The sequence below is a fragment of the Papio anubis genome, chromosome 4, assembly GCF_008728515.1.
Source record: "Papio anubis isolate 15944 chromosome 4, Panubis1.0, whole genome shotgun sequence".
Classification (NCBI taxonomy): Eukaryota; Metazoa; Chordata; class Mammalia; order Primates; family Cercopithecidae; genus Papio; species Papio anubis.
The window spans coordinates 135,548,453-135,566,478 of NC_044979.1; the positions used below are offsets into that span (position 1 = coordinate 135,548,453).

General features: G+C 52.3%; 1 protein-coding gene across 6 annotated transcripts in view; it reads right to left on the minus strand.

Moving 5' to 3' along the window:
* CLIP2 (CAP-Gly domain containing linker protein 2) overlaps nt 1-18,026 on the minus strand; it is a 112,174-nt gene that overhangs the window by 65,514 nt on the left and 28,634 nt on the right. For all 6 annotated transcript variants that reach the window (XM_031665468.1, XM_031665473.1, XM_031665469.1 and 3 more), the window contains one exon: nt 17,023-17,210. In XM_031665468.1, the coding sequence (XP_031521328.1) occupies nt 17,023-17,143 (121 nt within the window). In that variant the 5' untranslated portion in view covers nt 17,144-17,210. The remainder of the gene's footprint in view (nt 1-17,022; nt 17,211-18,026) is intronic.

The window sequence follows — 18,026 nt, forward strand, 5'->3', positions numbered from 1 at the left end:
GCAGAACGTAGTGGTGGGTGCCTATAATCCCAGCTACTCAGGAGGCTAAGACAGGAGAATCGCCTGAACCCGGGAGGCAGAGGTTGCAGTGAGCTGAGACAGCACCACTGACTCCAGCCTGGGTGACAAAGTGAGACTCCATCTCAAAAACACAAACAAACAAAACAAAACAAACAAAAAACAACCATAGTAATCACAGGCTTGCATGAGGCTCCGTGCTAAGAGCTTAAGATACGATAGCTCATCTGATCCCCAACTGCCCCCATTTCACAGATGAGAAAACTGAGGCTCAGAGATACAAGGTGCTTCACCTGAGCTCCCAGACAATAGGCAGCAGAGCTGATTTGGTTTGGCTGTGTCCCCACCCAAATCTCATCTTGAATTGAAGCTCCCATAATTCCCACGTTTTGGGAGGTACACAGTGGGAGCTGAATGAATCACGGGGGTGGTTTTCCCATACTGTTGTCGTGGTAGTGAATAAGTCTCACAAGATCTGGTGATTTTATAAGAGGTCTCCCCTTCCACTTGGCTCTCATTCTCTCTTGTCTGCTGCCATGTAAGACGTGTCTTTTGCCTTCTGCCACTATTGTGAGGCCTCCCCAGCCACATGGAACTGTGAGTCCATTAAACTTCTTTTTCTTTATAAATTACCCAGTCTCGTGCCAAGCACAGTGGCTCATGCCTATAATCTCAGCACTTTGGGGGGCAGATCACTTGAGGTCAGGAGTTTGAGACCAGCCTGGCCAACATGGGGAAACCCCGTCTCTACTGAAAATACAAAAATTAGGCTGGGCGCAGTGGCTCAAGCCTGTAATCCCAGCACTTTGGGAGGCCAAGACGGGCGGATCACGAGGTCAGGAGATCAAGACCATCCTGGCTAACACAGTGAAACCCCGTCTCTACTAAAAGATACAAAAAACTAGCCAGGCGAGGTGGCGGGCGCCTGTAGTCCCAGCTACTCGGGAGGCTGAGGCAGGAGAATGGCGTAAATCCGGGAGGCAGAGCTTGCAGTGAGCCGAGATCCGGCCACTGCACTCCAGCCTGGGCGACAGAGCGAGACTCCGCCTCAAAAAAAAAAAAAAAAAAAAATTAGCCAAGAGTGGTGGCATATGCCTGTAGTCCCAGCTACTTGGGAGGCTGAGGCACGAGAATAGCTTGAACCCAGGAGGCAGAAGTTACAGTGAGCAGAGATGGCACCACTGCACTCCACCCTGGGTGATAGAGCAAGACCCTATCTCAAGAAAAGAAATGAAAAGAAAAGAAAAGAAAAGAGAAAGAAAATAAAATAATCCAGGCACAGTGGCTTACAACTGTAATCCCAGCACTTTGGGAGGTCGAGGCAGGCAGATCACTTGAGTCCAGGAGTTCAAGACCAGCCTCGGCAACATAGCAAGATTTCCATCTCTTAAAAATAAATAAATAAATAAAATAAGCTGGGTGCAGTGGTACAGCCTCTAATCCCAGCTACTTGGGAAGCTGAGACAGGAGGATGACATGACCCCAGGAGGTCAAGACCAGTGTGGGCAACATAGCAAGACCCTGTCTCTATAAAAAACAAATATAATATATAACAAAATAAAATAATTAAAATAGCATCTACATTTATGAAGTGCCAACTGCATGTTCCTCAATGGACAGAGCACTTTTTTTTTTTTTTTGAGTCGGAGTCTCGCTCTGTTGCCCAGGCTGGAGTACACTGGTGCAATCTCAGCTCACTCCAACCTCCGCTCCCCGAGTTCAAGTGATTCTCCTGCCTCAGCTTCTTAAGTAGCTGGGATTACAGGCATGCACCACCATGCCGGGCTATTCATTATAAGAACACATCATATTTTTACCTTGCAGATTTGGAAACAGGGTAAGGTCATCCAGGCCGAGTAGGACACCCAGCTGGTCTGGCTTCAGAACCCTCCCTCTTTTGTTTTTTTGAAACAGAGTCTCACTCTGTTGCCCAGGCTGGAGTCCCCAGGTTGGAGTGCAATGGCGCAATCTCTGCTCACCACAACCTTCGCCTCCCAGGTTCAAGAAATTCTCATGCCTCAGCCTCCTGTGTAGCCAGGATTATAGGTATGCGCCAGCACGCCAGGCTATTTTTTTTTTTTTTTAATTGGAGATGGGGTTTTGCCATGTTGGCCAGGCTGGTCTCAAACTCCTGGCCTCAAGCGATCCTCCTGCCTTGGCCTCCCACAGTGCTGGGATTATAGGCGTGAGCTACCATGCCGAGCCAGAACCATTCGTCTTGACCACACGCACAGTGGGTGCCTGGCAGGCGCCAGCTCCTACCCCATATCCATTTCTAGGGCACTTTCCTATGCAGACAGAGAGCTCTGTGACCTCTGCTAACTGAACAGAACCGCTGTAGCCCAGCTAAGATCTGTTTCTACCCGCCCTCCATGCTTAGAGCCCAGAGAAGGGTCCCTAGGTCAAAGGTGACCCAGCATGGCTATTCTTGGTGAGAAGCTGCCTGCTCAGCTGTCCTTGTCCCCAGCTGTCCCGGCCCAGGCGGACCCTCAGGTAATCTCTCCCCGACTCCCTCCCCTCCCAGGGGTCACAGGCCCAGGGTCCAGCTGTTTGAACAGCTGCAAAAATCCAAGCCACGAGCCCATGGCAACTGCACGTGGTACTTCGCTTCATTCTTCCTCTCGGTAGTGGGACCCTCAGCTGCCCCCGCATCACAGGGACAAAACCTTCATCAAATTCCATGCATGCTGAGACATTTTCAGTTTCCTGCAGTTGGGAAACCATGGGAAATTCCCTGTCTCTCCAGGGAGTCATCAGGGACACACTGGCTTGGCCGGGGCAAGCCAAGTCTGTGCCTTCCCAGATGGGTGCCTCAGTTTCCTCATGACATAACAAAGGACCAGGTCAGAAATAGCTAAGGTCCTTCCCAGCACTGACATTCACCATGTCCTAAGACTCCTCCCAGGGGAGCCGACGTATGTACAATGGAGTTTTTGAAACCTGGTTAACAGGTGCTTCCTCGGTCCATATCCTCACAGGCCAGTCAAAGGCAAGCTGTTTGGGAGCTCCCTACGGGCACAGCCTGGGCCTCACTGCCCTCCAAGTTCCCCAGCAAACCCGCATGAAGGCAAAGAGCCGCTACTGACTTCCAGCTGGGCCCAGCAACACAGACTTAAACCTCACATGAGGCTGGGCGCCATGGCTCACGCCTGTAATCCCAGCACTTTGGGAGGCTGAGACAGGAGGATCGCTTGAGGCCAGGAGTTTGAGACCAGCCTGGGTAACACAGTGAGACCGTCTCTACAAAAAATACAAAAATTAGCCAGACATGGTGGCTTGCTCCTGTAGTCCCAGCTACTTGGGAGGCTGAGGCAGGAGGATTGCTTGAGCCCAGGGAATGGAAGCTTCAGTGAGCCATGATCGTACCACTGCACTCCAGCCTGGGAGACAGCGTGAAGTCTCATCTTTAAAATAATTAAAATAGGCCAGGCACGATGGCTCATGCCTGTAATCCTATCACTTTGGTCACTTTGGGAGGCCAAGGTGGGTGGATCACTTGAGGTCGGGAGTTCAAGAGCAGCCTGGCCAACGTGGTGAAACCCCGTCTCTACTAAAAATACCATAATTTGTTGGGTGTGGTGGTGGGTGTCTATGATCCAAGCTACTTGGGAGGCTGAGGCAGGAGAATCGCTTGAACCCAGGAGGTGGAGGTTTCAGTGAGCCGAGATCGTGCCACTGCACTCCAGCCTGGATGACAGAGTGAGACTGTCTCAAAAAAAAAAAAAAAAAGATTTAAATTAACCTCCTACATGCAGTTGATTTATTCCCTAGATGGTGATTCCTGCCCAGACAAGAGCCACAAAGGAATTTACTGCAAGTTTCAAGTTCAAAGCATGACAAGGGCCTAAAGACATGGTGGAGGTGGCTGCAGCTGGTGGTGTGGTCCTGCAGCTGGTGGGGATAACCAGGGCGCCCAGATGACACATTCTCCCCTCTGCCTGCAAGGACGCGGGTCCTGCCCTGCCTGGGGATGGGGGGCTGGCCTTCTGCATACCTGCTCAATCTTATCAGGAGGGACCCCACTTCCTGAGGACCTACTAGGTGCCAGACCCTGTGTCAGACACTGTGGACAACAGGCATGGCCAAACAGGGCCTGGCAAGGGAGTGGAGTGGGGGTGCCAGCAGCTACAATTCGGCCTCCCAAAGTGCTGGGATTACAGGTATGGGCCATGGTGCCCAGCCAGCAATCTAGTATGTTTTAAAAGAAAAACTAAAATAAGGAATGCGCTCTTTAGCCTATTTCGCAAGGAAATAATTTAGAAAGGAAAAAACTGACTCACTATCTTGACCTTCACAAAAATAAAAAACTGAATCTAAGTGCCTCCAAACCGAGGAGCAGTTATATAAATTATGGTCACGTCATTCAGATTATTAAGCAACCTTTAAAACATTACTTGTCCAGGTTATGTGGGACAGTGTTTATGATGTGATTCTTGGTGACACAGCAGAGTTCAGGAGCTTCCCCACATCTAGCACAGGGCTCAGTGGCCTGGGGGTGGGGGAAGAGGAATAGGGAACAACAAAATATGAATCAGTTAAGAAACACCGGCTGGGCGTTGTGGCTCACACCTGTAATCCCAGCACTTTGGGAGGCCGAGGCAGGCAGATCACCTGAGGTCAGGAGTTCGAGACCAGCCTGGTCAACATGGCGAAACCCCGTCTTTACTAAAAATACAAAAATTAGCAAGGCATGGTGGCACATGCCTATAATCCCAGCTACTCGGAAGGCTGAGGAAGGAGAATTGCTTGAACCCGGGAGGTGGAGGTTGCAGTGAGCCAAGATTGTGCCACTGCACTGCAGCCTGGGTGACGGGAGCAAGACGCCATCTCAAAAAAAAAAAAAGAAAAGAAGAGAAAAGAAACACCAAGAGGAAGCTAGGCACAGTGGCTCAAGCTGTAGTCCCAGCTACTCAGGAGGCTGAGGCAGGAGGATCGCTTAAGGCCAGGAGTTCAAGACCAGCCTGGGCAACACAGAGAGATCTCATCTCTACAAAAAAGTAAAAATAATAGAAAATAAAAAATAGCCGGATGCAGTGGCTCACATCTGTAATTCCAGCACTTTGGGAGGCCAAGGCAGGCAGATGGCTTGAGGTCAGGAGCTCGAGACCAGTCTGGCCAACATGGCGAAACCCTGTCTCCACTAAAAATACAAAAATTAGTCAGTGCGGTGGCACACACTTATAATCCCAGTTACTCGGGAGGCAAGGCAGGAGAATTGCTTGAATCCAGGAGGTGGAGGTTGCAGTGAGCTGAGATCATGCCATTGCACTCCAGCCTGGGTCACAGAGCGAGACTCTGTCTCAAATAATTAATAAATAAATAAGTAAATAAATAAAATAACCGAGAGGGACCTTGCAGGGACCGACAGACAACGTTGACGTGTGTCATGAAGTGAGATATGTGATGAACTCAGCCCTCTGCCCCAATGGTTTGGTGGCAGATAAAAAAGTGTCCTCTGCTAGGACCTGGTCCTTCCCTAAATGTTCCACAGAACATAGCTTCACAGTGTGTTCGTAGGTATTATGAAAACAAACAACAATTTAACCTCCAAGTTCAAATAAGCTTGAGAAACAGCAACTTTAACAAAGTGAAGGCTACTTGTCTGCAGGACTTTTCAGAGCCTTTGATGTGCCAATGAGCAGCACTGTGACCGCAAAGGAGGGGCTATAATAAGGTGACCACATGATTTAACATTCAAACCCGGGTGCTTCTGGGAGTGAGAGGTGCTCTTAATATAGCATCACGCTGGTCAGGTGCGGTGGCTCATGTCTGTTATCCCAGCACTCTGGGAGGCCGAGGTGGGAGGATCACTTGAGCTCAGGAGGCAACAAAATAATACAATAATGGCCCGGCGCGGTGGCTCACGCCTGTAATCCCAACACTTTGGGAGGCTGAGGCGGGCAGATCACAAGGTTAGGAGATCGAGACCATCGAGACCATCCTGGTTAAAATGGTGAAACCTCGTTTCTACTAAAAAAAAAAAAAAAAATACAGGGGGCCGGGCGCGGTGGCTCAAGCCTGTAATCCCAGCACTTTGGGAGGCCGAGACGGGTGGATCACGAGGTCAGGAGATCGAGACCATCCTGGCTAACACGGTGAAACCCCGTCTCTACTAAGAAATACAAAAAACTAGCCGGGAGAGGTGGCGGGCGCCTGTAGTCCCAGCTACTCGGGAGGCTGAGGCCGGAGAATGGCGTGAACCCGGGAGGCGGAGCTTGCAGTGAGCTGAGATCCGGCCACTGCACTCCAGTCTGGGCTACAGAGCGAGACTCCATCTCAAAAAAAAAAAAAAAAATTAGCCAGGCATGATGGCGGGTGCCTGTAGTCCCAGCTACTCGGGAGGCTGAGACAGGAGAATGGCGGGAACCCGGGAGGCAGAGCTTGCGGTGAGCCGAGATCGCGCCACTGTACTCCAGCCTGGGCGACAGAGTTAGACTCCGTCTCAAAAATAGTAATAATCATAATAATAATAAAGACAAAAATTAGCAGGGCATGGTGGTATGCACATGTAGTTCCAGCTACTTGTGAGGCTGAGAGAGGAGTTGGAGGCTGCAGTGAGCCATGATCGCACCACTGCACTCCAGCCTGGGTGACAGAGTGAGACCCTCTCAAAAGAAATAAAAGAAAAGAAAAAAGGCATTATACCAACACCACAGGCATCAAGCAGGCTGTTTCAGGCAAAGCTCCGTCCTTCTGCCTTGAGTTTGGCTCTTTACTCTTGGGATCACCTAAGGAAGTCCTCCTGCCCGTCCACAGCAACTCCACACCCCCTCATCTGCAGCCACCTCAAGGGGCCCACTGCGTCTCTCTCCCTCCCAACCCCGTCGGGCTCTGCTTCCCCTTGGTTTGCACAACCTGCCTCCCAGGCTAACTGGGGTGCGTGTCTGCACACCCCCAGAACATCAGCCCCAGGAGGTGGACTCACACCAACTCCTCTCTCATTCCCTAGAACCCCTGGGCTGAAATGCAGACGGGCCACACACCTGACTCCCGCTTCCTGGTGGCTGCAAAGGAACATGCATCATTGCCCCGAAAATCTCAAATGGCTTTCTCTCCTGAGCCCCCTCTTCTCTCCAGAAGGTGTTCAAAGGCAGAGGTTACGAGGGAAGGAATGGGGTCTCCATAGCATTCCTTGAGGGAGCCACTTTCCCTCCAGCAGCCCCCACATTGGGTCCACCCCAACCTAGTTCCACCCCTCAGTCCATGCCTCCTCCAGGGAAGACTGAGTCTACATCCCCCAGCCCACCCTGACCAGGGAGGGATCCATCTGAAGCTCACCTCTCCCCCGTGGCCACCCCAGGCCCAGCCTCTGCAGCATCCAGCCCTAAAGAAGGGATCCTCCCTCCATCAGCCCACACCGTCCTGAATCCCAGGCTCTACTCCGCATTCTTCCTGAACCAAACGGAACTCCAAACCCCGCTTCTGGGCCCCCTCCTCCTAAACCAGGAGAACAGAGTACCTGCCCAGCAGAGGAGGCCGGGAAACCCAGGGCAAGAGCGACGTGGGTGGCTTACCCTGGAAAGAACAGAGCCAGCTCCCCATGGAGAAGCCCGTGGCCAGGCCACCGGGCAGGCAGGCAGGTGCTGGCAGCCGGGTCCCCGCCCCATCAGATCGATCCTGGACCACGTCAGGGGCATTAGAAGGCAGCCCTGCCCCCACCCCTACCAGCCACAGAAGAGCGGGTTTGGCTTCCTCGTCCTGATGCCATTTTAAAAAGTTTAGGATGTGGTCGGTGGAGAGCTGAGAAGTTGCCCTTCAAGGGACGAATTTGCCCGACATCTCAGACAAGTCACTTAAAATGGGGACAATCCTATCTGCTCTCTTGGGGCTGGGGAGGCTCCTAGAAATGTACAGAAAAGAAAGAGAAAGGCACCATCCTCTGTGGGGGGTGGGGGCCCCAACTCAGGCACTTCAGGCTGGTGCCAAGGTCTGGAACACACACAGCGTACAGGGACATTGAGCTCAGTGAGCTAGAACCACAAGGCTGACCGGGGAAAGTGGCTCACGCCTGTAATCCCAGCACTTTGGGAGGTCGAGGTGGGTGGATCACTTGAGGTCAGGAGTTTGAGAGCAGCCTGGCCAAGATGGTGAAACCCCAACTCTACTAAAAATACAAAAATTAGCCGAGTGTGGTGGCACATGCCTGTAACCCCAGCTACTTGGGAGGCTGAGGCAGAAGAATTATTTGAACTTGGGAAGTGGAGGTTGCGGTAAGCTGAGATTGTACTACTGCACTCCAGCCTGAGCAACAGAACGAGACTCTGTCTCAAAAAACAAAACAAACTTTGAAGAACTGCCAGACTTTCCTGAAGCAGCTGTACCATTTTACATTCCCACCAGCAATATACGAGAGTTTCTTGAACCCAGGAGGTGGAGGTTGCAGTGAGCTGAGAAAGCGCTGCTGCACTCCAGCCTGGGTGACAGAGTGAAACTCCGACTCAAAAACAAAAACAGGCTAGGCATGATGGCTCATGTTTGTAGTCCCAGCACTTTGGGAGGCCGAGGCGGGCGGATCACAAGGTAAGGAGTTCAAGACCAGCCTCACCAATATGGTGAAACCCCATCTCTACTAAAAAATACAAAAATTAGCCAAGCATGGTGGTGCATGCCTGTAATCACAGCTACTCGGGAGGATGAAGCAGGAGAATTGCTGGAACCCAGGAGGCGGAGGTTGCAGTGAGCTGAGATCACGCCACTGCACTCCAGCCTGGGCGACAGAGCAAGACTCTGTCTCAAAAAAAAAAAAAAAAAAAAAAATTGCTCTGGGCCCAGTCCTGTGTGCGTCCTGGAGGGGCAGCTGAGGATAGCATACAGGAGGTGGGCCTTGCCTCACATAGCCTAGCTCCCTGTCTGAGGGTGGGTGATACTCCCACACACACTTGTCCTCAGTCTCCAGGGTCTCCAGCATGAGGCAAGTCCACAGGAATATTAGGGGACAGTTGTGACCAACCTAATGGGAACAGGTAGCTCCTCCTCCATCCACCTGTCTGGGGCATGAGCCAAGTGTGTGGGGCTGGGACTGGATTCGGTCCCCCAGGCACCCCACCCCTGGTGAGGCAGCAGGGGCCCAGTCTGGCATGAGTCTCAGCTCTGGCCCTGTAATCCTGGGCAATGCAGCTGAGACTCCAAGCCTCATTGGGTATTTTATTTTATTTTATTTTATTTTATTTTATTTTATTTTAGACAGAGTCTTCCTTTGTTGCCCAGGCTGGAGTGCAATGGCATGATCTCGGCTCACTTCAACCTCCGCCTTCCAGGTTCAAGCCATTCTCCTGCCTCAGCCTCCCAGGTGGCTGGGATTACAGACGTGCGCCACCACACCCGGCTAATTTTTGTTATTTTTAGTAAAGACAAGGTTTCACCATGTTGGCCAGGCTGGTCTCGAACTCCTGACCTCAAGTGATCTGCCCTCCTCCTCAGCCTCCCAAAGTGCTGGGATTACAGGCATGAGACACCATACCCAGCCAATGGTCTCATCTTTAAAATGAAGACAGTGGCACACAGTTGGCCCCTGTATTCATCAATCCCACCAGTCCTCACCCAGGACCCAGGTCACTGCAGCCCAGCATCCCACATTTTTTTTTTTTTTTTGAGACGGAGTCTCGCTCTGTCGCCCAGGCTGGGGTGCAGTGGCGTGATCTCGGCTCACTGCGAGCTCCGCCTCCTGGGTTCATGCCATTCTCCTGCCTCAGCCTCCCAAGTAGCTGGGACTACAGGCGCCTGCCACCACGCCCAGTTAAATTTTTGGTATTTTTAGTAAAGATGGGGTTTCACCGTGTTAACCAGGATGGTCTTGATCTCCTGACCTTGTGATCCACCCGCCTCGGCCTCCCAAAGTGCTGGGATTACAGGCGTGAGCCACCACGTCCAGCACATTTTTATTTTTGAGATGGAGTCTCACTCTGTTGCCCAGGCTGAAGTGCAATGGCGTGATCTCAGCTCACTGCAATTTCCACCTCCCCGGTTCAAGCGATTCTCCTGCCTCAGCCTCCCTAGTACCTGGGATTACAGGTGTGTGCCACCGTGCCCAGCTAATTTTTGTATTTTTAGTAGAGACAAGGATTCACCATGTTGGCCAGGCTGGTCTTGAACTCCTGACTCAGGTGATCCACCCGTGTCGGCCTCTTAAAGTACTGGGATTACAGGCGTGAGCCACCACGCCAGGCCTTCAGGGCTTTTGCAGCCTGTTCCCTCTGCTTAGATGCTTTTCCCTGAATGGCAGCCGGGGCAACTCCTGCTATCACTTGAATCCTTGCTCCAGTGTCACCATTGGAGCCAGGCCATCCCTGACTGCCCCGTCTGCAGCAGCCTCCAGGTGTGCTCGGTCACACCCAGCCAGGCTGTCCCTCGCCACGCTGCTCCACCCAGGACTTTGCCCCCAGGTGGATCCCAAACCGCCCTCCTGCCCACCTCTCTGACCACCTCTCCCTTGTAGCCCTGCGCCACCTCCTAGTGTGAGAGATCCTCTCAAAGGTCCCCCTCAAATGCTGCTCCCTGTGTGGCACAGCTCTGAGGACACAGGACCTCCCCTCTCCACTGGGTGGGCAGCAAGGGCGCTGGTCCAGGCCCCGTCCCTTGGCCAGATCCTCTGCTGGAGGCTGAGCTCATACTTTGGGAGACAGCCACAGCCCTGTTCCCAGAGCAGACTCCAGTGTGCTCCCCTCCCCATAAACCACCGCCGGGCCCTGGCCTCTGCCACACGCATCTCGAGCTGCCCACTGCCCAGGGTCCCAGCCTCTGATGGGTGTGGCCACCTCCAGCCCCTTGGAGAACAGACAGCCAGTTGCATGGGTGGGTGAGGGAGCCCGATGGACCAACAGGACTGGGGGGACTGTCCTTTCCTGGCTCTTCCACCTGTCACTCTTCCCAGAGGCTTTTTTTTTTTTTCTCGAGATCCTGGAACAGGAACAAAAGCAGCCCGGGCAGCAGAATTCTCCCTTTCTCTCTACCAGGGTTTGGCTGCCTCAGCCAACTCGGTTTTGCTCCCGGCTGGCCACCTCCTTCCCCAGCCTGGGAGTGTGGTTCTGCCCTGCAAAGGCAGCAGCGCAAAGGCAGCAGCCAGGGTGCAGTGGGGGGAAAGGACACCATCCAGCCCAGCCACGGCCTCTGCTGCCACCATCTCCAAGGTCAGGTACAAGGTGTGGCTCCCCAGTCAATTGGGGATTCTCGGAGGGACACTTTCTCCCTCTGGGACAGCTTTGAGGGTGGAGACCCCAGGTAGTCCTCGCCCCCATCCCCAGACCACCGGGCAATGTGACCAGGAAACAGGTGGCATGCCACACACCACACTACAGTCCGTTCCCTCCAGGGAACCACTCAAATGACAGCAGGTGATATTGCAGTAGCACAGGGAGGTGCTTCCCATAGTATGCAATAAGACGAAAAAAAGTAGAATGCACAATTTAGCTGTTTAAAACAACAACTTGTGGCCGGGCACACAGGCTCACACCTGTAATCTTAGCACTTGGGAGGCCGAGGCAGGAGGATCACCTGAAGTCAGGAGTTTGAGACCAGCCTGACCAACATGGCGAAACTCTGTCTCTATTAAAAATACAAAATTAGCCGGGCATGGTGGCAGGCGCCTGTAATCCCAGCTACTTGGGAGGCTGAGGCAGGAGAATTGCTTGAAACCAGGGGGCAGAGGTTGCAGAGATCGTGCCACTGCACTCCAGCCTGGGCGAAAGAGCGAGATTCCATCTCAAAAAATAAAAATAAATAATAAATAAAACAACAACTTGTGTAATAGGAAAAAAGACTGGAAGGAAATACAGTCACATATCACTTAATGACGGGTATACCATCTGAGAAATGCATCATTAGGCGATTTTATTGGCCTGTGAACATCACAGAGTGTACTGACACAAACCTGTATGGTCTAGCCCACGGATCCCAGGCTACAAACCTGTTGAGCATGTTACGGTACTCAATGCTGAAGGCAACTGTAACACAAGGGGAAGTGTTTGTACATCTGAACATAAGATATCTAGGCCGGGGCCAGGCGCGGTGGCTCACGCCTGTAATCCCAGTACTTTGGGAGGCCAAGGCGGGCAGATCACCTGAGGTCAGGAGTTGGAGACCAATCTGACCAACATGGTGAAACCCTGTCTCTACTAAAAATACAAAATTAGCCGGGTGTGTTGGTGGGCGCCTGTAATCCCAGCTACTCGGGAGGCTGAGGCAGGAGAGTGGCTTGAACCAGGGAGTCGAAGGTTACAGTGAGCCAAGATCGCGCCACTGCACTTCAACCTGGCGACAGAGTGAGACTCCGTCTCAAAAAAACAAACAAAAACAACAACAACAAAGATAAACAATGGGTCAGGTATAGTGGTTCACGCCTGTAATTCCAAACTTTTGGGAGGTCAAGGTGGGAGGATGGATTCCTTGAGGCCAGAAGGTACATCCTGGGCAATATAACGAGATCCTGTCTCCTGTCTCTTTGTTTTTTGAGACAGAGTCTCACTCTGTTGCCCAGGCCGGACTGCAGTGGTGTGGTCTCGGCTCACTGTAACCTCTGCCTCTCAGGTAGCTGGGATTACAGGCATCCACCACCATGCCAGGCTAATTTTTTGTATTTTTAGTAGAGATGGGGTTTCACTATGTTGCCCAGGCTGGTCTTGAACTCCTGACCTCAGGTGATCCACCTGCCTTGGCCTCCCAAAGGGCTGGGATTACAGGCGTCCACCACCATGCCAAGCTAAGTTTTTGTATTTTTAGTAGAGATGGGGTTTTGCTATGTTGCACAGGCTGGTCTCGAACTCCTGACCTCAGGTGATCCGCCTGCCCTGGGTTCCCAAAGGTCTGGGATTACAGGCGTGAGTGCCTGGCTAAGATCCTGTCTCTTAAAAAGAAGAAGATTAAAAAATGGAGGCCGGGCGCAGTAGCTCACGCCTGTAATCCCAGCACTTTAGGAGGCCGAGGCCAGTGGATCACTTGAGGTCAGGAGTTTGAAACTAGCCTTGCCAACATGGTGAAACCCCGTCTCTACTAAAAATACAAAAATTGGCTGGTTGTGTGGCACACGCCTGTAGTCCCAGCTACTCAGGAGGCTGAGGCAGGAGAATCGCTCCAACCCAGGGGGTGGAGGTTGCAATGAGCCAAGATCGCGCCACTGCACTCCAGCCTGAGTGACAAAGCGAGACCCCATCTCAAATAATAAATAAATAAATAAATAAATAAATAAATAAATAAATAAAATAAAGTAATTGCGCTGCAACATGACAATGGCTAAAACTCAGGAACTGCCAATGTTGGCGACAGGAAATGCTCAGCTCTGTTAGAATCCTATGGGACCACAATAAACATGGTCCATCCTTAACGGAATCCTGGTTAGGCTGTGCAGTGATGAGGTTAAGTGGTAAGGGGGAGGGGAGAAGTTTAAAGGATAATGGACATTTTTTTCTTTTATCACTTTCAAATTTTCCTGTAATGAGATGATGGATGGGTGAAAGGAAAAGAAATTAATCTGTAATGAGTTTTCTACCTGTAGGCACTCTATGTTCATTAACTCACTTGATCCCATTAGGGAGATGCTATTATCCCATTTGTGGCTCAGAGAGGTTAGGCCACTCTCCCAGGGTCACACAGCAGGAGCAGGGCTAGGAGGGGCATGACAGCTGGATCACAGCCAGAATTTATGCCTCTCTAAATCAGGGAGGAACAAAGGGGAAAGTACCCAGAAGGTTCAATAAGTCTCGCTGCATGCCATACGCCAGCCCCAGGGTTGGGCCAGGCAGGTGCCCTTCTCCAGCCATTAGACTACACAGCCCCACTCCTCACTGGACCAAGCTCAGCCCACTGGGTGCCTTCGCCCATGCCCTTTCCCCACTGCCTGCAGGTCCTTCCTCCTCCTCTTCTCATTTTCAAACTCCACCCACTGCCCTGCCCCCATTCTCAAGGCTGAGCTCATTCAAGCTTCTTCCAGGAAGTCTTCCCTGATTGCCCACTCATGGTAGTGAGCCCCCTCCACCCCCAGACAACCACGGCCTCCTCACTGGTATCCCCACCTGGCTCTTAACCCTACAACCCGTTCTCTGCACAGTGGCCCAAGGATCGTTAACAAGGTCCCATCACTCTTCCATTGGTGTCCTCCAGCCGTTCCCACCATCCTTTTTTTGTTTTTTTGAGTCAGGGTCTTGCTCGGTCACCCAGGTTGAAGTGCAGTAGTGTGATCAAAACTCACGACAGCCTTGACCTCCTGGGCTCAAGCGGATCTCCTACTTCAGGCTGCCAAGTAACTGGGACCACATGTATGCGCCACCGTGCCTAATTTTTTTTCAGTAGAGACGAGGTCTTGCTGTGTTGCTCAGGTTGGACTCAAACTCTACTGCTCAAGCGATCCTCCTGCCTCAGCCTCCCAAAGTGCTGGGATTATAGGCTTGAGTCACCGTGCCCGGCCCCCACTGCTCTTTTTCCTTTTTTTTTTTTTTTTTTTTTGAGATGGAGTCTCACTCTGTCGCCCAGGCTGGAATGCAGTGGCGCAATCTCAGTTCACTGCAACCTCCGCCTCCCAGGTTCAAGCGACTCTGCCTCAGCCTCCCGAGTAGCTGGGATTACAGGTAATTTTTGTATTTTTAGTAGAGACAGGGTTTCATCATGTTGGCCAGGCTGGTCTCCTAACCTCAAGTGATCCTCCCGCCTCAGCCTCCCAAAGAGCTGGGATTACAGGCTTGAGTCACTGTGCCCAGCCTCCACCACTCGTAAAACAAACCCAAACCCTGTGTCCTTCAGGTCTGCCCCTGCTGCCCTCCCTAACCTCTTTTCACACTCTCCATCCAGACTTTTCTTCTTTCTCTCTCTCTCTCTCTTTTTTTTTAGGGTCTCGCTCTGTCACTCAGGCTGGAGTGCAGTGGTGTGATCATGGCTCACTATAGCCTCCAACCCCTGGGCTCAAGCGATCCTCCCGCCTCAGCCTCCCGAGTACTTGGGACTACAGGCACACACTACCATGCCTGGCTAATTTAAACTTTTTTTTTTTTTTTGGTAGAGATGGGGTCTCACTATGTTCCCCAGGCTGCTCTGGAACTCCTAGGCTCAAGTGATCCTCTGGCCTCAGCCTCCCAAAGTGCTGGGATTACAGGCATGAGCCACCATGCTGGCTTATTTTATTTTATTTTTTTTATTTTTTTGACAGAGTCTTGTCCTGTTGCCCAAGCTGGAGTACAGTGGCATGATCTCGGCTCACTGTAGCCTCCGCCTCCCGAGTCCAACCAATTCTCATGCCCCGACCTCCTATGTAGCTGGGATTACAGGCATGTGCCACCACATCCAGCTAATTTTTGTATTTTTAGTAGAGACGGGGTTTTACCATGTTGGCCAGGCTGGTCTTGAACTCCTGGCATAGGTGATCCACCAGCCTTGACCTCCCAAAGTGCTGGGATTACAGGAATGAGCCACCGTCCCCGGCCTTTTTCTTTCTTAACAAACCAAATTCATTCCAGCCTCAGGGCCTTTGCATCACCCATTCCCTCCACATGGAACACCTCTTCCCCACCCTACCTCATCCCCCGAATTTTCTCTTGTCTGGCTTCTCATTGCTGGAGAGGATTTGCCATCCTGGAGGCAGAGCCTGGGCCTTCACAAGGCCACACTGGGCAGGCCCTTCCCATGTGCTTCTGCCCACGGGCCTCACGCTGCATCTTCCTCGCCCTTTCATGCTGCCCATTTGGCTCTGCCAGGGACCCGGTCCTGCCAACTGCCCATGACTTTGGCTCAAACTTTCCTTGACCCCCTTCCCCAGGACCCAGATTGTCCAGCCTGGCCCCGGCTGTGTTTGTCTCTCCAAACTTTGTGCCAATCAGATGAGATGGGCAGAGACCTATCCTGCTGGCTGGAGTGTCATCAAAGCCAGGCTTTGTGCACAAAGATGCTCATCACAGCATCATTTATCAAAGTGATAAGTAAGAAACACTCGTCATTTTTTTTTTTTTAAATGGAGTTTCGCTCTTGTAGCCCAGGCTGGAGTGCAGTGGTATGATCTCGGCTCACTGCAACTTCCTCCTCTTGGGTTCAAGCAATTTTCCTGCCTCAGCCTCCGGAGTAGCTGGGACTACAGGTGCCCGCCACCATGCTCGGCTAATTTTTGTATTTTTAGTAGAGACAGGGTTTCACCATGTTAGCCAGGCTGGTCTTGAACTCCTGACCTGAAGTGATCCTCCCACCTCAGCCTCCCTAAGTGCTGAGATTACAGGCATAAGCCTCCATGCCCAGCTCAATCACAATTTTTGAAACTGCAGAGAATGGGTAAGAAATTGCTGCTAGTTCCTTCCATCATACTCCCACAGCTGATTGGTTTAAACCCTCCCGCAGCTCTCATTATTAGGATGAAAATGAAACTCCCTGCACACCTCCAAGTCACCCAGGTCCACCTGCATCGCAGCAGACTGCCCCAGCCACACTCACGCTCTCTCCCTCTTCTGTACTCATGACGCTCCTTTCTGCCTCTGAGCCTTTGCATGTGCTGTTCCCTCTACTTGGAACACCCTTCCCTCTTTTTTCTATTTTTGAGGCGGAATCTCGCTCTGTTGCCCAGGCTGGAGTACAATGGCGTGATCTCAGCTCAATGCAACCTCTGCCTCCCAGAGTCAAGTGATTCTCCTGTCTCAGCCTCCTGAGTAGGTGGGATTACAGGCACCTGCCACCATGCCTGGCTAATTTTTGTATTTTTAGTAGAGATGGGGTTTCACCAAGTTGTCCAGGCTGGTCTCAAACTCCTGACCTCCAGTGATCCGCCCACCTTGGCCTCCCAAAGTGCTGGGATTACATTCATGAGCCACCGTACCCAGCCCTTTTCCTCTTCAGCTAGTGCATCAGCTATTCACCCTCCAGACCTCAGCTCCCCTCCCTGGGGAAGCCTCTGCCAACCTCAGACCCCATTACGGGAGCTCACGACACTCAGCATCTCCCATCAGATTGGTCACAGAGTGGCCTGTGCTCCTGGGGTTCTTCCAGAAGAACGCTCATCCCATGTAGCCAGTCCCTTCATCCCCGATCCTTGGCGCCACATACCTTCCTTGGAGCCAGTGGCCGCCGCCGCCGAGGATGAAGCTGACCCAGTAGACGTCCGGCCCATGGGGCTGGAGTGCTTCCCCCCACGGCCGGGGGGCTTCAGGCCGCTGGGCTTCTGCATGGCGGTGCCACTGGGCAGGTGGTCAAGGGTGAGTGCTGGTCACGTCCTCTCTGCCATCTTCACTCACCTGCGGGCAGAGACAGGAGAGAGATCCCATATGCTTCATGGGCATTTCCAGACCCTCAAGGGCTAGTGAGCACCACACATCCCCCCCCTGAGGTGGGCTGGACGAGGCAACACCCGATTTAACCTATCAGCTCACTGCAACACCCGATTTAACCTATCAGCTCACTGCAACTTCCCGATTTAGCTTCCTCGGCTGCGCGTTGCAACACCATCAGCTCACCGCCACGTTGCCGCTGGAGGCCATATTCCCGGACTCACCATCCCAGCACACACCCCCTCTACTGCAGGGGCAGGACAAACACACAGAGAGGCTTATGCCTTCCCCAGTGTCCTGGTGTGGGGTTACCTGCCTCAACTCTACACCAGGCCGCCATCTAGCCACAACCTCTGCCTGCCTTCCCACCATGAAGGCTTTGTGTCTTTATTTAATTTTGGTTGCAGAAATTTATTACAAGTGAAAGATATTTCATCCTCTATCCCACGAGCATGCATCAAGCTGTTTGCAACAAAGACCATTTTTAGACTGGGTACAGTGGCCTGTCAGTCCAGCACTCTGGGAGGCTGAGGCTGGTGGATCGCTCGAGCCCAGGAGTTCGAGGCTGCGGTGAGCTCCAGTGCACTCCAGCCTGGGTGACAGAGTGAAACCTTTTCAAAGTGTGAGCTGCACGCTGACTATGGTCATTAAAAGCCCTAAAAGGGGCCAAGCGCAGTGGCTCACGCCTGTAATCCCAGCACTTTAGGAGGCTGAGGTGAGTGGATCACTTGAGGTCAGGAGTTCAAGACCAGCCAGGCCAACATGGTGAAACCCCGTGTGTAC